The sequence below is a fragment of the Sphaeramia orbicularis genome, chromosome 6, assembly GCF_902148855.1.
Source record: "Sphaeramia orbicularis chromosome 6, fSphaOr1.1, whole genome shotgun sequence".
Lineage (NCBI taxonomy): Eukaryota > Metazoa > Chordata > Actinopteri > Kurtiformes > Apogonidae > Sphaeramia > Sphaeramia orbicularis.
Window position 1 is genome coordinate 32,125,224 of NC_043962.1, and position 26,407 is coordinate 32,151,630.

The 26,407-nt window shown below is 38.8% G+C and overlaps 1 protein-coding gene across 1 annotated transcript in view; it reads right to left on the reverse strand.

Moving 5' to 3' along the window:
* Window positions 1–25,654, reverse strand: part of cadps2 (Ca++-dependent secretion activator 2) — a 308,305-nt gene extending 282,651 nt beyond the window's left edge. The window contains exon 1 of the mRNA XM_030137611.1: window positions 25,149–25,654. Coding sequence (XP_029993471.1) covers window positions 25,149–25,508 — 360 coding nt within the window. The 5' untranslated portion in view covers window positions 25,509–25,654. The remainder of the gene's footprint in view (window positions 1–25,148) is intronic.
* Window positions 25,655–26,407: the final 753 nt, after the last annotated feature.

Sequence of the window (26,407 nt, forward strand, 5' to 3'; positions counted from 1 at the left end):
TGTCCTGAAAAATATTGTGGACATGAGAGGTTTCCGTGCAACAGCAATGATTTACATTTCTCCATGATTAATGTTTCTGTTCCTGATATTCAAGCTGTTAAAGCTCATACCTGAACCACTGTTCCCTTGAACGACTGTTGGCGGCTCCACTCATCCATTCCACCCATCTTTGTTATGATTAAATGATCAACTCTAATAAAATAAATTTGACAAATTCCTTACATCAATTTCCAAAGCAACTGTAAAAATATTATGCATTCTGTCTGTGGAATTTTTTAAAACTTTTTAAAGGACAGATTTAATGATTACTTATCAATTGGATGCTTAAAGCCTAAATTTAGGACTAGGGCTGCACGATATTGGCAAAACTTGCAATATACAATATGGGTGTACAACAATGCGATAATGATATTGCAATATTTCTCATTCACCCAAAGAAATACCAATTTCCTCTACTAAGAAAAATGTTCCTTAACAATGTTAAAATGACCCAAGTGTTTGTATGCTGACTCAATTGTTCATAATTTAAGACAAAATACTGTACTACTACAATCAATTACTCAATTCTGTCCAAAAACCTGGTGACGCTGCTACCATAGACCTTCAGACACAAACATAGTTAAATAGTTTGTCATTTTATTCATACATAACCATGTGTAAATAACATGGATGCATTTCATAATAATAAAAGTGCCAGAGTACCGCCATGTAAGAGCTTTAACAAAACACTATTCCATTGCAGTTGAGAAAAATATCCATGTCAGTATGGATGGGGCTTCAGTCTAATGAAAGTGCTGCTCTACCCGGTGGCTCAACACAAAAGTTTAGAAAAGTGTCCTCTGTCTTCCATAGCAGGTTAAAACAGCACCATGTCATCCATCTTTACATTTAATATTAATTTGAACAGAAAATAGGAAGCTGCAGAAGGAAGGTGCAACTTCAAATTCTGGCATTTTTTTCCCAAACTGAATCTCATGCTGCTTCAAACCCACATTTTTTGCTGCTTGATAAGAAATTGAAACTGTCACATCCTTGCAAAACACTTCTAGTCATTCAATTTAGATATTTTTTCATATCATAGACAACAATTACAATTTCACTTTTCCCCCAAAGAATTTACAATCAAATATACATACAACATATTCTTCTAAAACTCAGTGATTATCAACTATTTATTTCATCTGCACAAAAAACGGTACATTAAGCAGCTTTATGAATATCGGATTTGGAGACAGCTCCCTCTTTTCCATCATTTACATACTATAGGCATATCTTCATGTGAAGTTCCATGTGTAGAGCATAAAAAATAATCCACGTTCCTGCAGGCTATCATTATATTTGACAGTGGAAGGATAAAAAAAAAAAAAAAACCCTTTAAGAACATATAAGGACAAATGAGATGAAAATGAGTGAACACACCACACTTTTTCTTAATTTGGTAAAAATTTGTCAAACTTCTTTTTCAGACGTATTACAATGAATTGTTATGAGAAAATGCCAAACAACTGCATAAATAGTAAAGAAATAAAAACTGTTGCTGTAAAGCATCTCATTAAGAACCAGATGCTTTCAGAGTGTGAAGGATTATGTGCTGGGGATTGTTTCTCACATTAACAAGGAGTATGTTCAGCTGCCAACGCTCACATCTTGGTTGACAGAGTGTCCTTGAATGCACCGTAATAGCTCTCAACTGCATTACCATCCAACACTAAGTCTGGATTATCAGTCTGCAGGTTGATTATCACAAAAATGAAGTGAACCCAGCAGCTATTCATGAGAAAGGACATTCATCCATAAACTATGTGTGAAATTAGAAGCTGAAATGTCAGGTAAAACATAAATTACCATTTGTTTCCATTTACTGTTGATATGTGAACATGCACAAGAATACCAATAGACAGCACTAAGTCTCCTGTCCCGCCCCAAACAAGAAGAGACAAAGCTATATTAATAAAACAGTAGTCAAACCTGAAATGTAATTATGTTCCTGGTGACAGATATTTAAGAATGTACACTTATTTATTCAATAAATTGGGTTCAACACTGCCTAAGATATTAGACAAAAAGATCATATTTATACTCTCTTGACTGATTTGTTATTTCTCAGTTTGCTTCAGTTGTTTAATCACAAACTGCTATTACATTTCAGATATTTAAAGCTTTAGTGAACATGTGAAAACACTGTACTGAAAAAGACAAACACTACAAGGTGTGTTTGATCAGTCTCTGGAAACATTTCATGAGTATCCCTGAAATGTCACATCAGAATTGTCAGATTGTCAAACTATCTCCTATCAGTAGTGCATGTATGATAAAATGCCTGTATCTATGTGAGCTGATGTACTGATTTAACCACATTAATATGAAAGGTTCTCTGTGAAACACGTGTGCACCTTGCATAATGCATTTATGTGAAAACTGAATTGGTGTCTGTGTTCTGCTAGGAGGCATACATTTCAAAACAGCTAATTCCTTTTCTAAGCTGCACAGGGTTGCTGCGGTACAGGAGAGGAGAAGAGGCCTTGAAGAATTCAGGAGCAAACGTGAGGATTTTCACAGAAAATCCACAACCTCTACACAGAAATTAGTGTACAGGCTGTTGTCATTTGTGGGTAACAGAGACTTGTTAGTTTAGCAATGTCCCATATGTCAATACACAACAGGCTTCTAGCAACAACTGCAACAACTGGACTCCATCACAAATTTCCCAAAAGCACATGAATCTTCCACAGCACAAATTGAAACATAAGGTGTTTATAGTACATTTATTCAGAACCATCTAGAGATCATGCTTCCTTACATGGAGTCTTCTGTTGTTTGGAGAGTATCCTGTAGTGTATGTGCAAGGATGATGAACAAACCAGTTTTCATAGGCATGATTCCTTGACTCCATGACTGTTGGTTTGGTGTTTTTTTCTGCATGGCTGTGAAACATGAACATTTCCACTTCTACAGTGCTGTAACTCATAGTGTATATTAGGGCTGGTCGATAAAGCGCAAAATAACGTCTCCTCAATAGAAATATGAGACATGATGGATACAATTTCGATAGAATTCATTCGTCCATGTTTTGAAAGACATAAGAACAGCCAATCATAATTAAGTAGTGCTGCTTTGAACCAATCACGCTAGAGCCACATCAAGTTAGGTTGACACACACATGTTTGGACTGCAGCGGGAGGTAATGAGTGTTCCCTCGGGGAGAAATTTTGACTGAGAACTCAGGTTCAGGTTACTGAAAAGTTGGGTATGAACCATTTAAGTTCCAGCGTACAACAGAGGCATAGAAGCTAAGAATCAGACATTCAAAGCATGTTAAGTTTCACTTTCGGTTTACGTCAGTTACAGAATGCACCCCCACATACCCCAGCATTGTTTTGTGAAGATAGTTGGTTTTGTTTGTGTTTTCTTTTAAAACTTGAAAGCTTTTACCTGCTGGTCAGAGTTTAGTTTATTTAGTTTAGTTTTAAATGTATGTATATATTTATCTGAAACAGTTGTATAATGTTCTTCAGTGCATCCGTCATGTTCAAACTCTGACAGAAAATAAATCATATTTAAATCAAACATAACCTTCTGGTGTCTTCACAGCCAACTTACGAGTAACGGAAAATTCAAGCTTGACAAAAATAGTGATTTGATTTATATCATGACACATATCGATATCATCTGATATGAAAAGAATTATCATGATATGATTTATATCGCCCAGCCCTACTGTATATCGTTTTGTTACCAAACATTAATGCACTACTGCTGTAGTTTAAATAAATATCAAATTTCCAGGTCTTTCTAGTCTGACTTGACCACAAAAAAAGTTTCTTTGCTTCAAAAGTGTATTGTGTTGGCGCAGTGGTTAGCACTTCCACCCTACAGCCTTTCTATGTTGACTTTGCTTGTTCGCTCTGTGCTGCATGGGTTTCCCCCACTATCAAACACAGGTACGTGTTGGTTAAATCTCCTGTCATGGTTTGGATCAAGGTTTGGAATTGGTTCTCACACACCTTCATCAGCAGCTCACTGCTCCTAAAGTGCTAATGCTAATGCTACATGCTGTGTGTGTATTCAGAAAATAAAATGCAGACCAACATTTCTCTACAGGGACAATATAGTGAGTTCACTTTTAAATGAACATTTTTGCCAAATTTTGCAATACTCAGTCTAACTGTTCTTGAGGTATTACATTATCTCATGTTACTTGGTTGTTTTTTGGGGTTATCTTCGGTCCCTTAGTTGTGGTGAAGGGACATTTTAATACTTCAGCTAACCAAGACATTTTGGATGATTCTGTGCTTCCAGGTTTTTGGGGAAGAGTGCATACAGGCATGGTTTGATAAGTTTGGTATGGAAGAACCTGACTGGCCTTTACTAAGCCCTGACCTCTGAACACCTTTGAACTACAACAGAAATTATGAGCCAACCCTCTGGTCCAATATCAGTGTATTATAAATCAGTGAATGAGCAATAAATCATACAAACACATACCAAAATCTTATGGGACACCTTCCCAGGAGAGTGGAAGCTCTTAAAGCTGTAAACGCATATGGATTTAGTATAGAATGTTCAATGGGTGCTCCTTGGTCATGTTAAATGAAAAGTCGGGATGCTCCGGTTACAAAATTCTGTGCTGAATGACCAACAGTCAAAAGTGATATTTGGTCATTGTGTTATTTTTTCCCCTTTTGTGCCAGCCAAGAAAACAAATAAAAAAAATAACTGTACTTTAAAGCCTTTTAACCCTTCATCACACCATCTTTGAATGGGTACAATGTAAATCATGTCAATTTATGAAACAACCTTTGATATATCAACTAAATATGAGCCACTGCCTTTGGGGAAATGATGCCTTATTTAACTTTCTCTAATAAAAAGTAGATTAATGTAACTGCCTTGGGGTCAAATACAAAAAAGTTAGAGGGTTCTGTGTGGAATTTACAGATATTTTTCCAAAAAGCTCTTTTATATCCCAGCAAAATTGAAACTTATATACCCCTTGCAAATGCAGTGAATGTTTGAGTTGGGATTAATAGGCTGTATCAGACAGTGTCATGACTGACAAATGCAGAGGTGATAAAAAAAACCAGAGAGGCTCAAAGATATTCAACAGATGTTACTTCAGTGTGAAGGGCTTGGCCATGAAAGGAAAACAGATAACTTTTACAAAAGACAGAGAGAATGTGGAGAACCTTTACAATTTACTTCACTCAGTCTCATTCAGGAGAAGACAAAACACTGAAGACAAACATACAAAACAGTGTGGGCTGAAACTGTTAAAAGCTACAAATCTTTGTTTAGCAACTTATTTTCTGTGAACATAAACATATACTGTAGAACTTATTAAAAAAAAAAAAAAAGTAATGTTTTGTTTGCAGTTAAATTCTGCTCATCTGGAGGCTGATAAATATCTGCTTATAAGTGAACATTAAAGTGAAAAATCGATTAAGTAAAGAGCTTCAGCTCTGCTGGAGCTCTACATTTACACCCAACATGATGGAGAGGATTCCTGCAAAAGATGAAAAATATAAATAAAAAAGTAAGTGTCACACTGTGCTGATTCAACAGCCCAAACATGTGACTGAGTTACTGCTCACGCTCCACTGCTCTGCAAACTATAATGACACTCTGAGGGAGAACCGAAAACTGACAAATGTCTGTCTGCATGTGAACAAAGCTATGATCAATATAATTATTTTAACAGTTAATCCTACATTTACTTCTGTGTGAAACTTTTCCACGGTAGTAACAAAGATTGTAATCAGATGAACAATAAACAAGATTAAAAAGCAAACAAATAACTTTGAATTTTTTGTAAAAAAGAAGTCACATCCAACAAATCTGTTTTTGGAGCCACTGAAAATGATGGAACTGTCCCCTGATGGACGACTGAAGGCATCATAACTTAACAGCAGACAAGCAGATGTTCAGCTACCACAGAGGATTTACTGAAGACAACTATGATTAGTGAATTACACTAAGATTAGCTGTGACAGGATTCAGTGTTGATCCTGAGAGAAATAGTGGCTGCATTTTCAAACAGCTGCCACCAAAACAGAGGTTTGGTGTAGGTTGAACAACATAAAGTAAGATATGTCGTGACATCTTGAGTGGGATTTTTCCCCCCACTTTTCTGAACTAAACCATTTAATTATACCGCATCAGGCTACCAACAACGTCTCAAAGGAAGCATCTATACAAAGCAAATAAACACAAAATGACAGCACAGGAACGAGACCTTCAGCACCTGTAGGAATCATCCTGAGAACCAACAGCAGCAGCTCATTTCAGAAATGTAAGTTTGCACTTAACTGCTCACATTCATCAAAGTGCCACTACTGAAACAAAATGTCCCAGGGGTCTTTGCAGGGGGGTGACAGAGCAGGGCATTGTCTTGTCAAAGGAGTGCAAGTGGAGCAGCAGCAGAGAGACCTCCAGGGACGTCATTAGTCACCAGATGCACAGAGTGAAACTGCCGGCTGATCCGCCTGCCACAAGAGGACATGATGGGAAGGCCTCTACCTGTCAATACCTATTTATTTATGATGACTCATAAATATCAGAAGCTTTCGGACTGATAGTAGTGGTGTGGAGTTAAACCAAAGGGTGTGATGTGTGCAAATGTCATGAGTGACACATGCAACCTGTAGCCTGAAGGATCAATGATACTAACCAGAGGCAGCAGGCTAACTAAACACTGAGCTCTGCACTATTTTCAACGAATACCCCAAAATTATCTGGTTTTGCTTTGTATTTGTGTATGGTACAACAATATATAGCAAATAAAAAAAGCGGTGTAAATAAGGACTGTCAGGTTTTCCCAAACAGTAAGTGCAAATAAATAAGATCTTAATGCTCTTGTTAAACAACAAAACCCTCTGGCAAAACTGGCTGTTCACTTTTTAGCATTCAAAATCTGTCTGTATCATGGGTTTTTGTGGTGTTGTTATAAACTAATATTTGTGTATTTAAGCTGATCTGTAGTGATGCTGTGGAGCCTGTCAATCTGCTTTAACCTGCAGGAGTTTGTGTTTCCTTGACAGTATAAATAATAATGACAGACTTAAGGTGGATTCAGCTGGATTCAGTGGTGGCTGCTGGCATTTGTGCTGTAATCCTGTTTTTACAGAGAGAGAGGTTTTGAGTTATCAAGAGAAGTGTAAAAATATTGCAGTAGTTTAACCCATAAAGACCCACAGAGCCGCCAGTGACCAAAAGCATCTACTCATCTCTAACGTTTAATACCTGTTGATCCACTAATCCTACCAATACATGTAAATAACTGGTGTAAAATGCAGTTTGTCATCTTTTCATGGTCATCAGATATGACCCATTTGGACGTTCAGAGGCTCCATAATGAACGTGAAAACACCGTCATCTTCTACAACATTGATTCATCAGTAAAACCCATGGGGTTTGATCAATGACAGTGGTTTTTGAGGCTTATTTTTATGTTTGATTGATATATTTTGTTAAAAAAAAAAAGTCACTTTTTTATCAGTTTTCTGAGTTTTTATATAATAACCTTTGAATCTACTCTAAGTTTTCATGAACATCTACATGATCACTTAATTAAATATGGGGGAAATCTATTATTTACCCTGAATAATGCAAAATACAAAGGATAATGTCATAATAAATGGTAATAAATCACTTAAGAAAAGTTTAAAAGAGAAGGAAATCCATTTATGAGCTGCCTTAAAAGTTGTACTGGGTCTTTATGGGTTCTTTATGGGTCCTACAGAGGATCAGATCACCAAAAATGTAACCTGGCCAAATTCTACAAGCATTAACATGAATGACAGATTTTAGAAAAATTAGGAGATTCTAACCAAATTCTCCAACACAATGCTGAATTTTGGCTCCTTCAATTTACCAAAAATATCAGTGGGGTTCTGATGGGACTCTTCTTTCTTCTACAGAAGCTTTGGCTCACTCTTAGAACAAACAGTACAGTGAATCCTGTGTAACACAATGTCAACACAAACTGACCCGTTCCAGTCGGTTGTTCTCTGTGGTGAGAAACAGCAGAGACCTCAGGAGTCCCAACCAGGAAACAGCTTGCAGGAAAGATGGAGGGAAAACAGGGTGGGTTTGATTTCCTCCTGCTTGTTCCCCTTTTTCCTCCCTCAGAGGAGACAGAAATCTCTCACCAGCTTTGATTTTTAAGGCTATTATTAACAGCATACATCCAAAACTTTTTTCATCAAGATTAGTAATTAATTTCAGGGCCGTGACTCAATTATTTTGTTATCATTATCTGACTAATTGAATATGAGGAGAAGTGCAGATTTATTATCCATTACCCAAGGATGCTGTTGCCGACTAGAATGATTAGAAAATAGAATATTTATCATCAATCCCAACCATAGGAGGGAACATTAGTGTACAGCCAGTAAGTAAGTAATCTGTAACAGTAAGAAGTTACAGATATTTGTGCAAATGTTAGGTGCCTTTACTACCCAAATGAATTGCTACACATTTTTCAAAATGATCAATAAATGCGAATTGAAGTAAAAATAATTCTCTACTGCAGTAACACAGCTGCATAGTTCAACTGGAAAACAAAATCTTGTTTTCCGCATGAGAAATTGTGTGCACGAGTGCAAGAGATATTTGCTGCAGAGAACTCATTAAAATTGCAGCACCTTTATACTGTATCTCTGCTTCCAAACACAACTCTGAAATCTCCTCAGTTCAATAAATTTCCTGCCTCACACCCCAGTTCCACACTGCTGATAGTATTACTGAAAACCTGCAAACATAAACTGCTTATGGTGTGTAATTACTAATCAGCAAAAATCTGATTTTTTTAGTAAATGTTACAGTTACAGCATATATTCTAGCATTTAGCCTAGAAATCCCAAAGTCTTTGGTTTCAGACACCAGGCTTTTTTGACTAAAACTCCACTGCTTGATTAAAACCCAAATAGTTATCGTCAGCAAAGCATTTGTGAAGTTGCATGCAAGCTATTTTTCCAACGAGCAACTGAAGTAAATAGCTATCAAACAAGTGGTGCCAGGCACAACAAACCCCGCTCCTCACACATATTGTAGCTTTTTTTGGCATCGATCCAGCTGATGTCATCATGTATATGCATGTGGTGATGTCAGCATATCTATATATGGGCCACGCTATAGTAAGCAAATTGGAACAAAATTGCTGATTTTATAGACATTTGAAATTTCGCCCATTATAAGTAAACAAGGGAAAAAAATATTTGAAAAATTCATAAAAAAATTGGAACTTTGACCTACTGTTCCCAAAATGTAATTAGATCTATTCTGAGTCACTGGCAATCTATAAACCCCATTTGGTATGAATTCAACCAATAGTTTTGCTGCTACAGGCATTTGAAATTTCACCCATTATAAGTAAACAAGGGAAAAAAATATTTGAAAAATTCATAAAAAATTTCAACTTTGATCTACTTTTCCCAAAATGTAATCAGATCTATTCTGGGTCACTGGCAATCTATAAACCACATTTGGTATGAATTCAACAAATAGCTTTGCTGCTAGAGCATTAACAGTTGAACAAACAATCAAACAAACCAAACCAAAAACAATACCCCTTGCCTCCCCATCAGGGGGCAGGGTACTAATTTGTACATTGTATTCATACTTACTTATAAAATAACTTTTGCAGCCAAATAGCCCCTGTGTTGGGATTTTGAAGTGGTTCTTATTTAACAATATGTACATTTTTCAGCACTTGGATTTAAAGCACAAAAAATATGTGAAACTTGAACTTAGATTTCCATCACATCTGTTGATAAAAATGTCTTTGTTGTTATGTAATCTCTATCTGATTAGATGTTCTACACAGTTTACTTCATTTTTTCTTCCTACTGCAGCGTTGTGAACTGTAAACCTCAGTGTACAGTGTTAACCGACACAATACAGTATACTTGACTTTGCTGTCCTGCTGACTGCACCAACTCTGAGGTGACTGAGGGCCGTCTTTGGCCCCGGGGTCGGGCTGACTCGCTGTCTGATGCTCTTCATGAGGCTCCCTGCTCTGTCAGACTTCCTTACTCTTCTCTGAGGGGAAAAGCGAAGAGGAAGAAGAAAAGGAGGAGGAGGAGGTGGAGAGGGTTTATGTAACTCTGAGGAGCTCCATCTCAGGGAATCTGACAAGGGAAGGAGAGATGACAAAGGAGGACGGAAGTCGCCTCCAGCAAATTTGCAGCCAAAAATCGCGCCCACTGCCCACTGAAAAATTGTACATAAAAAAAAAGACCTTAGCATCCACCTCAGCAGAAGTAGCCTCTTATAGAAGAGAGGAAGAAGGAGATGGTGTTTATCTTGTTTGTGTAATAAACAGCTGCCAAGGGATTAGATGTGTGTAGGGAGGATGCGTGGGTCTCCATCAGGAGGGGGTTTCTGCTCTCATGGTTTCCCTGCTTGCTTTGTCAGGGCTCTTGGAGACATGACAAAAACAGAAACAACGGGGGAAGCTTTCGATGGTTAAAAAAAAAAAAAAGAAAACCACTCAACCTGTGGGAGTTTCCGCAAAATACCATGAAAAAAAAAATCTCATAAAATAAATGCATAAATAATTATTGATTTTCATTTTCTTCCTTCAGAATTCAAAACATTTTACGTCAGAAACGCCTCACAGCCACAGCACAAATCATAGAATAATCAAAGATGCTGCTGAGCAAGGCGAACCCGCCAGGTCAGAGGCTGTAACATTAATGTTTCAGTCTTATGCTGAAAAAAATTCATGGACCTTCTTGCTTCTGAGACAGTAGCATCTCCTTGTCCATGAGTGAAGATACAAATAATAGAAACAGTCTGTTACTGGAATTGAGTAAAGCTGCTTTCCATTCAGGATACGAAACACAAGGAGTTAAACTGAAGCTTCTGACTAGCTTCTGACTAGTGTCCAGATGTATATCTGCAACACAATCCAACAAACTTCAACAAGCAAAACCCTCGACCATCTCCCACAGTAAAACTCTGAGCACACACTGATGTCGAACTGATGTTTGAAGATTTGAACTTTCCTGAATTATGTCGAAATGTATACCTGCCACTGAAGTTCATTCATGTTCATCACGACCAAAGAGCCAAATATATAGGCTAACAGTAACAAAGGTATAACATTTTACTGCAAAATAAGTCTCCTTAGACAAACCATATATAGTTCATTTCACTTATCAAACATCAAGGTCAGTTGGTGTCAATATTCTCCTGCTTTTTTTCACTTTTTAATCTTTTACACATCAGATCAGATTTTTCAGAGGCAAATTAAAAAAAAAAAAAAAAACACATTCCAGGGTTTTTGTTACATGTAAATGATTATAGCGTACCGCCACGCCAAAATAAAATGCCATGCCTTCAGAATTATAATCTTTTTTTCCAGATGTTAGAGATGTAAATTATACAGTATGAATGGATCCATATAAACGTAAAGTCTATATTTGCGCACATTTACAGACCACAATACGAGTGTGAAATTGTACTCATGAAATGTGACACTGCTCTGCAAATAACTTAATTTTGAAAAATGAACACCGGAGTGTCAACTTCCTGTCCGGCTCTACTGTGGCTTGCTCAAGAGTGGTGACAGAGGCAACAAAGCAGAGTAACAGGAGAGAGAAAAGGGTGACAGAAATGTACCTAAGCAACAATAAGTTCATCAAATATTTTGTTCAAGCCTGTGAAAATGACCCTAGAGTTAATGTTAACATTACACTGTTAACATGTTGGAAGTGACAGTAACGTTTAACGTTAATTAAGGTTGCACTGATCTGATATTAGGATCGGATATCTGCCTCGATGTCAAAATTTTAGCTGGATCAGGGATCTGTAAGAGCAACCAATCCATAAGACCGATCCTTTCCCTTTAAATTTTTGTGACATGGGCTACGTCATGCTTGTCGAGAGGCTGTAGTGTAGATGGAGTTTTGGTGTTTAATGACCAAGCGGGTTTCTTCTCAAACTGAGCATTTAATTCTAAAACATGCTGCAGCTCACAGAACACAAACAGGTGACTGGCACTCTACATCTTCAAAGTGTAAAGTTTTTTTTCTTTTGTCAACACAATCTAAAAAGGTACTTCCTGTTTTGACAGACTTCAAAATAAAAGCACTTCCTGCAATAACAGTGTTTTCTCTTAATTATTACTAGCTTTGTCATGACTCTCTTTTACTATTAACAATCAACTGAAACATCTGAAAATAAATAAATAACGCATCCTTTAAATATAAATTTAGACCAACATGAATTGCCAAAGCCCTCCCCCATAGTTTAAAAAAATCCTGGAGGAAACCCTGCATTCACATCAAGTATGATAAGAACATGCAGTACAGCTCTGGAAAATGTTTAGACACCACTCATAATGTCCAGGCCTGATCCCTATAGAACACCTCGGGAACATGATCAAGAGAAAGATAAATGAACACAAGCCATCAAACAAAGCTGAGTTACTGCATTTTTGTTCCAGGAGTGGAATAAATCAGCCCACAGCGATGTGAAAAAATGATGGAGATCATGCCAAGACACATGAAAGCTGTGACTGAAGATCAAGATTATTCAGTTTAACCAAATGTTGTTGTCATTGTCTCTGCTGTTGTTGTCTTTGCATTATTCAAGTTCTGAACACAGCATTTTCTGACACTTTGATCTGTTCTAGTTTAATGTCTGCAAATAAATGCTATACAACAAATCAAAGCCATAAAAAAATAAATAAATTTTAAAAAATAAAATAAAATAATAATAATAATAATAATAATAATAATAATAATAATAATAATAATAATAATAATAACTAGGCTAATATGAACAAAAAGACAGATAACTATTTGCTTCTTTACATGGCATAGTTGAATGTAGCTGGTCAGATTTGTGACTCTAGAGGGAACCTTGATCAAATGTTTTACAACTAAAATCTGAATTATTTATTAAAATAAAGACTGAGGCTGAGCTATGGGCTCATTGGGAAATAAACATGCTTTATTTGTGTAGACGCCTTGGGTAAAACCTGAGCTTTTCCTTCCTCTGATTCATGTTTAATAATCTGCTCCTGGAAGATTTCATCAATACCAGACGCTTGTTCGATTTCGGAAAACATGAATCACAAAGCCCTTAGAGAAGGAAAATAATGTCTTTGCACACATTATATAATGTTTTTCATCTGTAACAACTCCAGTGACAGATAAGTCAAGGAAAAAAACACTGCACTAAATAAAAAAAAGCTGCAAAATTCAGTCCGGCATTCATATTATGTAAACAAGGAAAAAGAAGATGTTGCATGGCTGGTTTCTCTGCTTCAGCTTCTCTGAAAACTCCACCAAAGCCAGCAGCCTCTCGGTCAGGCTGATTCCTATCTTAGAGTTCATGAATAAGACAGAAACTGAGCTGGAGAAGAAAGAAGAGGATCAAGAGTGAATATAGAGAATAGCAGTTTCATCACCAACAAAAGAAAAACAAACCCACTTATATGTTTTTTGTCATTTCTTTTAGTTTGATAGTTAAAATGCTGTAGATAATGCTTGAGTGAAGTATTTGCTAAAAGAACTCCATTTGGTTTCCATTTGGTGTGTTACTAACTAAAAGAAAACCCAGATTCCTTGTGGATGACCTCTATTTATACTTATAATCAGGGGTGCCGCTACCAATTGTGGGCCCCATGAAAGGAAAACGTTATGAACCCTTCATAAAAGTCAATATTTTGTCGACTGTGCCGGAGCGAGGGGGGTTGGGGGGTGGTACATGGGTGTGCAGTCCATAACTAACGTGACTTATAAACGAAACTGAAACTCAACATACTTTCAATGTCCCACTCCCGACTTCTATGCTTCTATTATACAGCGGATCTTACATGAAATTTTCACAACTTCCAGCCTGTATCCACTGGACCCCCTCCACTGCTCTATGGGCCCCCCACAAATACTGGGCACCATTAATTTGTCATATTTACCCCCCCTTAATGGCACCCCAGGTTATAATCAGTTAACAAGAACCCTGTCAAAGATTCCCACAGTGTTTTGATTTAAACACAACACCAAACAGGTACAATTATACAGAATCATGGACACAATCTAGACTTGATGAAATTAAGTGGATCTCCTGCTGTTTGCATACAAAGAACATATTGGACTGCATGATGCTGTCCTCTAATTGCTACACCAAGCCGACTCTTGATTAACTTCTTTGACTTTTCAAGTGCATTCAACATAATCAAACCCTTTATGCTCATAGACAAGGTCCAAGGAACAAGGGTAGATCACAAACTAACCAACAGAAAGACCACAATGACAGGCAATCGAGCTGTGTCTCTGGGACTGTAATTAGTGGTGCTGGGGGTCCACAGGGGACTGTTTTTGGCTCCCTTCCCGTTCACATTGTTCACAGAAGGCTTAAAAAAGGACAACTCTGTGTCCTGTCGCATTCAAAAATACTCTAATGATACCGCGACTGCGGCCTGTATCATGAATAGATACGAGGGCCGTTCAATAAGTTCATGGCCTCACCCAGAAATACTGGTTGTTATAATACAGGATGTTACATTCTTTTGTGATGGGATAGTGATGCTTGAACATCGATGGACCAAGTGCATTGCTGTAAATGGAGATTATGTTGAAAAATAAAATATAAATTATCAGTCTGTGTTGTTCTGTTCTGGGTGAGGCCATGAACTTATTGAACGGCCCTCGTAGAAAGGAAGGGACCTGACCAAAGCCTTCTGTGGAGTCGCAAAAACTGCCTCCAACTGAACACTTTCAAGACCAAACAAATGCTGGTGGATTTCAGAAAGTCTAAACCCCTTCTTCAGCCAGTCAACATATGTAGGGTGGACACTGAAGTGGTGCAGATATACAAATATCTTGGTGTGCATCTTGACAACAAGCAAGACCAATCCCCGAATATGGATGCACTCTGTCGAAGGGGACACAACTGGCTGTTTTTCCTGAAAAGGCTCAGGTCATTTGACGTCTCCCCTGAGATGATACGCATGTTTTACCAGCTGGTTGTAGCCAGTGTGCTGCTCTATGCTGTCATCTGCTTGGGAGAAAGCATCAAACAAAAAGATAAAAACAGGATGGACAAACTGGTGAGAAAAGTTGGCTCAGTGTTTGGAGAGGCTGGACTATCTGGGGACTGCAGTGGAGAGATTCACATTAATGTGGAGGGCGTCTTGGACAATCTGGATCCTCTCTGTCCACTTCTAACAAACCAGAGAAGCAGCTACAGGGGATGACTCGCCTCATTAGGATGTAGAGGATCATAATAGAAGATCCTTCATCTCCTATGCCACCACACTCAAAGATACCTTAGTTTGACGACTGATGATTGCTTGTTTGATTTTATTTTCAATGGTCTTCTTTTTTTTTGAGCTGATAGAACAATTAATTTCCCCCTGGGCGTGAAGTTTATCTGTGTTTGTATGTGTAAACAAATACTACAAATTGTTATGTATATTCTGTTACCATTCAAAACCAGCTGGTTTATCTCTAAGGCTGGGTACCAAAACCCAACGGCACTAATTGCTATATATGTCCAGCATCCACCCGACCATATGCCAACACCATTTTCAGAGTCTCATTTCTGTTCCAACTATGTGTAAATAGGGAAACATGTCAAATTTAATGAAGCATCCGGAAAAGCATAGGACACATTTGATAACAGAGCGCGAAGGTTTTATGTATACTACCTTAAGCATAATTTATATTTGTGTGTTTAGTCAGAGTCCTAAATTAGCCTTAACATGTTCCAGGTTGCAAATGCAAATACATTTTCTGCTTAGCAAGTAAATCTGTCAAGGCTATCCAGGACAATGGTAGGTAATTATTTGTACCAAAACACTTGTATAATTAGTTATTAAAGTCTATACTGGAGAAAGTCTGTATATTAGTGTACTTTACCAGAACATAGCTTCTGTTCTGCTGTCTGTATTGGAGTTTGTCACACGTCTACAAGGACGGAGATGTCATGGTATATTCAGGTACACATTAGTAAACTCAGAAAACTATACTGTCACGGGTTGTTTAAAATAGGAAATGTTGGTCAAATTGCAAACATTTTAGCTTACAAAAGTAACCAGTCATTTTTTGGATCTACGTTGCTGAGTGCATCAAAAAGACAATTTCAAATACTGTACTGAAGCAAACTTTAAACTATTAACACTCAGTGTATTGGGCAATTTCTTTAATATTCTTCATTTTCTACTATTTTTTAAAGAGGTAGATTGTCATGATTCTAAATATTACTTCGTCACGTGAAAACAAAAACATTTACACACAAAATGATTGACTGATAGAGCTGCACAATTTCATCAAAAAGATGCAAAAATATTTTGATCATTGAAGACATTGTGGTTGTGATTCAACTCCACTTGCTTAGTGAGAAAAATGCACAGACTGCAGATGATTCTGAAATGATCAGGTCTCAATTCTGTTGAACCCTTCAAGAGATATTGCATTTTAAATCACCAAACACACCTTCTTATTGAGTTTGATGCAAAAAAATGAATAAATACATAACATACATGATGAGAAAGGCAGAGAAAAGAGAAAAAGGTAGAGGACGAGGAGCAGCTGACAGTCAGCTCAAGGAACAATTGGACTGCCGTTATTGGACAGATATCCAGAAGTGGGATATTGCGAATGTAATGACATCCAGCACCCATAGGTACTTCATTTCACAAATGCAAGACAATATTTACAGTTACTTGAGTCGTAAAGATTAAGATGAGGTAACAAAGCCAGTTACACAGTATAAACAAATTCAAGAGAAAACTGACAAAGTGCACATTTCCGCATTAATGTTGAATACAGCTCAATGATAAAGACATATTTCAATTTCAACAGCTTAACAATAGTTGTCACACCCCTACTCTCACAATATGCAGGCAGAAGGATAGAAAAGTACCTATTTAATCTAAATGCCTGCTTTGGGGTGATTCAGCTGTACACTGGATTAATCAACAGCCTGATTCATTGTCCCTTTTTGTCATTAACAAGCTCTATGCAATTATAATTACATTTACATTTTGACCAAAATCAAACAGGAATACAAACAAAACTTCAGACCTGAATTGAAGGCCCACATGATGCTGAAGTGGAGGATTACATGCGATCCACCTCTCACTCCCACCTGCAGCACAATTCACTTCCAAAAGCACGCTCCAGGAAATCTCTCAAACACTCTACAGTAAAAACTAGCACTGGGATATTCTGGGGTTTTATAGTTGAATATTTTAATTCAAGTGCTGTTCAGTCTAGAGCCATCTTCTCTGCATGTTTTTTTACCCGTGAAAGTTCTCAAGTCCAGGCTGCCCTTCAGCTCTGCTCAGATACAATCCTCTGAAACTAACAGAAAATGCTGAAGAGAGCTATTCACCTTTCATCCTCATCACTTAGTACCATTTTAATTTTGTCAGTAACTGAAGAGGATGATGGGGCATGAATTTCATGGCTTAAAGGGGCTAGTATTTCTACTTTCAAATATTAAAAAATGACCTGAAGTTATCATTAGAGTGTTCAGAATAAAGAGCTCTGAAGTGATGCAAAACATGCCAATGTATTGGATTGTAGAGACATGACTGGGTATATTCACACTGACAGGCTTGGGGGGTTATGTGACCACTAGAGGCAGTAGTGAGTCACTCTTCCGGTCTCTCATAGTGAGGAAAACTAACACCACAGGGCCAAGGACCAAATGCTGCATTTCCACTACGTGGAACCGGCTCGACTCGGCTCGACTCAGATACCAGGTACTACTCCTGGAGACCGTTTCCATTACAGGATACAACTGACTTTACAGTACCTAGACATCATAGCGATGCGGTACGTTACTTCCATGTCGTCTGCTCAGAGAGTTGCTGATAAACTCGCTCGTTGCTTGTTGTCTCGTCAAGCTTATGCTGAATTTTTATATCTGAATCTCCTCGACCGACCATGGTGTAATTTTGCTGGCTGTCATCATGTGGATTAACCTACTGCTATATTTACTGTCAACTTCCACAACTAGGGATGGGAATCGCTAAGAATTTAACGCTTCCGATTCCATTACCAATTTTCCTTATCGATTCTCTTATCGATTCTCATTGGGTGAGAAAATAAAAGAGTACAAATGGGTGTGTTTGCATCAACTGTCTTTTATATTTCCATCTGCACAGAAAATATAACATACACAATATGTACAAATAATAATAACAGATGACGCCGGGCCGGTTTGGGGGGAGTGGGGGGCGTACAGTGAAAGTGAAACTAAAGATGCTTTACTAATTCCTCTATCGCCGCATTTCCACTACGTGTAACCGGTTCAACTCTGCCTGTCTCCCATTGTTGTGCACCTCATTTCCTTTCCCCTACCTTCAGAAACTTGGATTTGAGGGGGGACGACATTTGTTGCCCACACTGGAACCAGAACTGGGCCCGGATGAGGTCCTGGTGTTCACTCTGCTGCTAGATTCACAAGCGCCACTAAGTAGCGTATCAAATACGTGACATTCCTGTAAATGAATCACATGTTGTATGGACAAATGTTTGAACATATTGGAGGGATTCCACCCTTTTGAAGAAATGGAACCTTTGACAATGTTACAGGTGGACCTGGTGTTGTCTTTTTAGACCATTTCTGCCTCAACGCCATGTTGGCTACGTTTTGACCAAAACAATGCAGCATACGCGTGACATCATCGCGCATGTGCAACGAAGGCAGCATCAATAAGCAGAATTGTTGAGCAGGCAGGAAAACGATTCCAAGGAATCAAGCTACTGGGATCCGGTTCTCAAAAAGAACCGGTTCTCGATTCCCATCCCTACCCGCTACTGTTTTTTGTAAAACAGCGGGTCACAGAGACAACTCTCTAACCAATCAGTGGTCTGCAGTGTTTACACGTCGCGTTTCAGTATCTGTTCCCCAGTCTTGGAACCTCAGCGGAGGTGATACCAAAAAACTAGCACCGGGTACCAGATTCCAGGTCCTTTTTCATAATAAAAACACACAAAGGCCAAGTCGAGTCAAGTCGAGTCAAGTCGAGTCAAGTCGAGTCAAGCCGGTACCATGTAGTGGAAACGCAGCAAAAGTGTCAGAAAGTGACCAGATGGGATGACACCTGCAAGAACCAACTTTTGGAGACAAAAAAAGTGAAAAAGTGATAAAAGCTAGAATGACTGTTGTTGTTTTCACCACTGGACACATCTCTAAAAATGAAAAAATTGAGTTTGATACTGAAATCACAGTGTTTCTTCTACATGGGCTAGTTTGATTATCAGGCTTATGAAGGTGGAAAGTGATTATGTGATGTTTTTATCTTTGCTAAGTTGCCATTTGTTGATCAACAGTACAAACTAACATGATTCCAAACAGATCTTTAGCACATTTACTAACAACAGAAAACAGAGGTGATTTGTGGTTTCACCGTGTTTATTTTCTGTCTGAAAACAGAGCAAAGCCAACATAGCCATAATGTAAACTATCAGCTGATGCAGCACGAGAAGATTATAAGATAGTTTTATTTGGACCAACTGTCAGAACAACCAGCTAAGTTTTATTTCAAAGAAGAAAACTTGATGATACGATGATACAAACGCATGTAAACAATGAGCTTTATTCTATAAGTATAGTTTGAGGATACGTAGTATCGATTCACTGGTGGTTCTGGTAGTCTAAGGCTACGTTCAGACAGCAGGTCTTAATGCACAGTTCAGATTTTTTTATGGTGAAATCCAATTACACATTAAATGCGATTTCTGTCAGTTTTGAGTATGAACTGAATGAGCCCCTGAAATGACCCTCATACACAAAAGAGGTCCTGACGTAATACGTGACCACGCAGGCAGGCACTGTGTTTACGGAAGTAAATATGTTTTCCCGCCACTTCTCTTCCTGAGACGCAGAATTGTGATGTTTGTCGCATTTCAATGACACAAAGTTCAGATAAATGGGACATTGCTGTTCAGACTGAAGTCACATTGCATAATATCAGATAAGTGTTGGATTCAGGACCATATATGAAAGTGGCCTGGGCTGGATTTGAAAAAAAAAAAAAAGATTTTTGCTGTTCAAACTGTCTTTAACAGATCAACTACAGGTCACATATGGGTAAAAAAAAAAAAAAAAAAAAATCGGATTTGGGCCACATTTGCCTGCAGTCTGAACCTCCGGGTTCCTACGCAAGTATGGAAAGTACGGAAAAGTATGGAATTTGATTTTATAAATTTCTAGGCCTGGAATAGTATGAAAAATGGAAACAAATGTATAGAAAAATAGTCATGTTTCCAAGACTGTTACCACTGTTCTTTTTTCTAAAACATAAAATTATCAATATCTAAAAAAAGAAATGGATCGATCTGTTATTTTAAGGCGCTTGCTAGCACAGCTAAAATGTTTGTGTGAGAGCACATACAGTAAGCTACATGTCCCAGGAAACATTTGGGCAGATTGACAAGTTGAATGCCCAGCCTTCTGCTCTTATCCTCCTCCAGCCCATTTTAAGGCCCGCCCAGGAGTCATCAAGTTTCACTGCTGCTTTGACTGACAGGTGATGTCCACACACTGTTCATGAGCGAGCTATTCAACATGCTTTGTATGATCGTTGGAAGAACTCATAATGGGTAGATGTAAATTCTCTGATGACTGGCTCATAAATCCCAAATATAAAGACTGGTTGGCTAGTTGGAATTTTTTTTACCACAATGTCTGGAAAAAGTATGGAATTTTTACATTTCAAATGTGAAGGAACCCTGGAATGTAGTAGTAGTATGATGACCCTACTGTATGGAACCCCTGAAAAATATCTCCAATCCATTAAAATTAATTGTTAATGCATGTTAATCTAATGTTCTATGCCACTGGCTTTCATTGTGTGCTGTTGATTTGTTTGTAAAATGTTTGTAATCACAGTTTAAACACAAATTTGGTTGTGAATGAGGCCAATTGTGTCTAAACTCAAATCAGACTCCTCTTCTCATACACATGAAGCATGCAAACATTTTTCTATTCATTAAACATGAGTGGCACGTGTGATCCAAAGAAGGTGTTGACATGACAGCTGAAGCAATATTATGAAAAAAATTACTAGCTGCAGCCCTGACCTTAGAACAGTGATTTCAGTGTGGATCATGGTGGAAAATCGACAGGTAGATGATCCTCTGAGTCACACTGCAAGCAGCAAACTGAGCAGGCACATTTCACTGTCTAGTTAATGTACACAGTTTCATCATCAACATGTTTTCTGGGGGTGAAACCCTCAGGCGGGAGCATCAGACACCCACAGTGAAAGCGCTGAAGGCTGAGTTTGTGCATGGACCAACACAAAGCACCTGTTTGCATCATTAACTCCACCTCCAGCTACAGGGCAAGAAGCAGAAAACAGACTGGATGGAGGATAACAAAGTTTGTGTTGTTGAAATAAAAATGCTTTAACTTACAGTCTTCAGAATATACAGTGAGCTAGGACTGTGACGACAGAAAAATGTATATTATATTATGTTATATCAGTGGGCGCATGAAAAGACAGATTTACTGTATATTTTAAAGGTGCCTTGCCACACAAAACCCTTTTTACTTGTATTTTTTGAACTATGTTCGGTCCATCAGTGTTTGTGTTATGTAGTGAATTTGAAAAAGAACCTCTACCTCCTCTGTCTGCTATTGCCACTGAAAAGGAATAAGCAGAGAAATCGGGTCAATTATTAAAGCTGGTCAGTGTGACGTGTTAATGCCTGAGCTCATTAATATTCATGAGCTCACCCGGGTGAGACCACACCCACAGAATTCATGTAGCTCAGTGACAGCAAGGTGGGGCGCTGTAAAGGGGGGGTAAACATGACAAATTCATTGGACCCAGCATTCCCGGGGCCCATAGAGCAATGTGTGTGTGTGTGTGTGTGTGTGTGTGTGTGTGTGTGTGTGTGTGTGTGTGTGTGTGTGTGAGTGTGGTGGCGGGGGGGCAGTGGATACAGGTTAGAAGTTGTGAAAATTCCATGTAAGGTCTGCCGTACAAGAGAGGTATAGCGGGAGTCGGACGTTCAAAGCATGTTAAGTTTCATTTTTGGTTTCCCGCAGTTCCTCTACTTGTTGTGCAGGGTAAAGGATGCTGAAAAGCCAGGCTCTCATTGGCTAGCTGTTAGCCAGTCAAAGTCAAGCAGAGTAGCATGTTGAATATTCATGAGAACTGGCACAAGCCAAGCTGAGTCTTGAAGCTGGCTTTCTATACCACGTTAGAATGGCTTGAAACTTAGTAACCAGGGCATTTTTTCCACAAAAAATGTTACAGAGTCCATGGTAGAACTTCAGAAAGGTACATGTCTTCAGGCGGTGAAAGGAAGTCAGAGTAAATAGAAAGAACCAATGTAGACACAGGGAGAACATACAAAAACAATATGTCAAAGAAATTAAAGCATTATCATTAAAGGCTCTCAGTGTTATATCTTGTGCTGCTGCTTTAATAAAGTATGTGTGTTGCGTCCAACTCAATGCACATTTGGGTCTCTGTACCCAGCTGGAGTTACTGCTGTGAGATGACCTAAACTTGTTTTATCTCCGCTAGTGTTGACAGACTCAAACAGTATCAAACCAAAAATGTCTTTAAACCACAATGTTTTCCAACATTGATCTGGCAGAAACACATCAGACTTTGTGAATGTCAGGGTTCAAAAGCAGGACCAGCAGCACATGGATTTAGTGTACTTCTCTGATATATGAAGCCATCATCACTTCAACAGCAGCAAAACAAATATTAAACAACCTCAACAGGTCATGGAATTTGGACAGTTCCTCTGAAAAGCAGATCAAATGACCTATCAGAGCTGGTTGTTCCTCATCATTAAAAAGCACAGTCCCACGACAGTCCTCTTGTTTAGAATAATACTTTCATCATCTGGACAACACTTCATAGGAAAGACATTTGGCTGGATGAAGTCAACACAAGCATTAATGAATGTAAACGTTGCCCAGAAAATAATTCAGAGCAGGAATTGTTCATAATTAGATTCTAAATAAAGGACGATAATAATTAAAGATGATGCAGTTTGACTAAACATTAAGGGATCATGCAGAGTAATTACTGTATAATGATATGTACTATTACCATAATATAAAATCACCCATGACTTTAGCTTTAGTGCCCCATTATGGGTACTCCAGCAGGCTTTCTGTCCAGTGTTTATTTTCAGAATCAAGTGTAGAAATTATGTTTATTTGGTGATTTTTTTTGTTTTGCACAAATAGACCTAAACAATGTTTTACAACAGTATTTTTGTTTCTTACAATGGTCACAGTGTCAAATGTAGACAATTGTAGAATTGCAAATTATTTCCACATCTTGAATAACATATGTGACAGACCACATCTTGCTTTCTAGCCAAGCATCATTTTCCACTTTTCATTCCGTGTGTGACAACATCAGGAGGGAGGTGCCAGTGACCAACTTCCAGCAATAAACAGGGAAATTCTTAAGAAAAAAGACTGTGTACAACTGACCTATAGAAACGAAATACACTTTCGTGGGAAATACCCTGCACTAAAAACAAAGTTATCCTCTAACTACACTTATTGACACCCACATCAGATCTGGCTGAGCTCTAACAGAACAGCCCTCGCAAATCCACTAGTGTTTTCAGAGCAGTTTTGTCTCTAAAGATTTATCTGCACTTCTTGACTTCCTCTTCCTCATGAACAGCTATCCTGTATGTTTTATTGATTTATCCATCCTCCAGTCTGCTGAGTTGCAGTCAAGGGATGCAAACTGGCAACCCTCCACATACGGACACCCCCGCTGCAGCCACCCACCGGAGAAATGCCACATCCACTGAGAGACAACACATTCTACAAACTTTTAGTGAATTCAATCCATTTGTGAATCAGTGCTGAGCAAATGTGGATTTCAAGCATAAGTGTGAGAGGGGAAAAACCCATCTTAAAGTATGACAAAGGTTTAATATTCTGAACTTGTACTTGTGCTTCAGTAAACTCCCACGTTTGCCGTCTGTCGGAGCAGATTCACCACATGCATACATTCTGAATGAAAGCGCCTCGTCTGCATATTGAAATTAAATGCCATGAGATACTCATTAATAAGCTTCCCATTGGCGCAGGGAAGACAAGTGCTTCTCAGTCAGAGCTGCCTCTGCTGGTTTTTTATCAGTCAACGCTCTCAGGTCCAGGCTGCCCTCCAGCTCAAATGCATTCATCTGAATCTAACATGGAGAAACCCGAGGACAGCTATTCACCAAATCAGCCGAATGACACTTGAATGTAGCGCAGCCAAGAGCCTGCAACCAAACACAGCCAAAACAAAGATAATACAAATATTTTGTAACACAATAACAATGTGCCAGCCACTGTTTTAAGTCATACATCCACAGTATTTTAACATTAAGACAGATTTTTGTTCATGTATGGTAATGATCAATAGTTGTTTTATATACCCAAATGAAACAAAAAAATGCAATGTTTCAGTGTTGGTATATGCCATTCAGTGTTTATTTTGTAATTCAGAGTCTCATAATGGACAAAAACTGCATCTTATACTGTGCACAGTAAGTTTTAAATTGTCTCTAAAGCTTTGTTCTATTATGAATTCTATTATCTCTGGTTTTCTTTGGAGTTGCATGGTTAAATCTGTGTTTTAAAGCTATAATTCTGATGTAATACAGCACTGTTTCCTTTACATGCACTTCTCTATGAAAACTGTAAACTGTGAAGACCATGAGCTATGCAAAAAAAAATACTTTAAAAACAACAGATTTACCATATTCCATTGGGATTTTCCTCCATTTAACTTTGACTGGAGGCGTGCTAAGACTCTTCACGCTGCATAAAGAAGTCAAAAAGTCAAACTGAAATAAGTGGGTGCTGATTCCGGCGGTAGGTTGTGTAAGATTAAATGCTTGTTTAAGATGTTTTCCAACTTTTCCAGCTGATGGCACAGTCTCCGTCGCCAGTTTCCTGCGCTCACAATGTGGAAGCAACAGGATAGAAAAGTACACATTTCCTCTAAATATCTGCTTTAAGGTGGATTATGTTCATGCCGAATTAATCGACAGAATAATTCATTTTTATCGGTAAAATAAGTTATGCCGTTTCTTAATAGACACTTTAGTAAAAGACGGTGTTTCCCTAAAATGCATTGGTTTTTGCACGGACGTTACCTAACGGTCCGTCCGTGGAGCAGGTGCGCGGGGCGGACTCACCTTCTGCTGCCTCCGGGCCATGTCCGTGGGCTGCTTGGCGTTGAACGGGTACGCAATGCACCTCAGGACGAAAACATAAATCTGCAGTTTAATTTTCCTGTCCTCTTCCTCCTGGATTTGCTCCCGTTCCTTCCTCTCCTCCTCTTCACCTGTAGCGTTGCCGTCTTTGCCACCTTTCCCGGCGGAGCCTCCAGGTGCGGCGGTCTGCCTCTGCTGCCCGCCCGCTCCGGCTCCGGCTCCGGTTCGGCCGCTGCCCCCTCGTTTCCCGGCCGAAGGAGGAGCCGCTTTCCTCGGAGGCTCCTGCACAACTTCTGGGTCCGACTCCCCACCGGTGTCTTCGCTGGAGGACGGGTCCAGCATGGCTCACGGCGACAGAGGAACCGACAGAAAGGAATGTTTTTGTTGGACTTTTGTTTGTTTTAGTCGACGTGGCGTTAAAAGCCGCACTTTACCGACCCACGGTGCTCCCCCTGCCGCGGTCCGTGGACTGTTTAGAGCCACGACCCGCGGAACGTCGGGTGTTTTGTTTTGTTTTTGAAGGGTGGGTGGGGTGGGAGGAGTTTTATCCCTTAATAAGTGGAGGTTTTCGCGTGCACTCCGTGGCCGCGTGCGAGAATGTGGCGGAATGGCATGGCGCGCGGCCGTCGCAGCCAGCTGTTGCCGAGCTCGCGAGCTGCGTGAGCGTGCGCTTCAGCAGACAGGTGAGCAACCTGTAGCTGCAGCCAGAGAGAGGAAGGAAACAGCAAGACGTCTCACTCTGCCTCAGCTTCAGGATCTCACATACCTCCAATGCACAAATGGAATCAATGCACAGAGGCCAGTGGTTTTCCTTTGTATTTATCATTTTCTGTACTGTAGATTAACCCTTTCATGCATAGTGGTCACTACAGTGGACAGCTGTTCTCTTGTATATTCATGGATTTTGTTGTTTTAGTTCCATATCAGCGAACACAGTGGACGCTCACACTGTTGAAATCTACATCTTACCAAGTGTATTTTTCTTATTTCTAGTCCAGTTTGGTCGTGACCCCACTGTAACATCACAAATTTCTGGCGACCCCAGACATTGAAAAACGGAGACTTTTTTTTTGTTTTTATTTGTTAAAATTAATTTGTTTTTGATCATGTCATAGTTTGTAATAGTTTGCTATACTATGTAGCAAATAAACATTAATTTTAGATGACATTTAGTCTATATAATGTATTTTATTATGGACAGAGGCAGAAAAGCCAGGTGTAGATTACTGTACAAAGGGAGA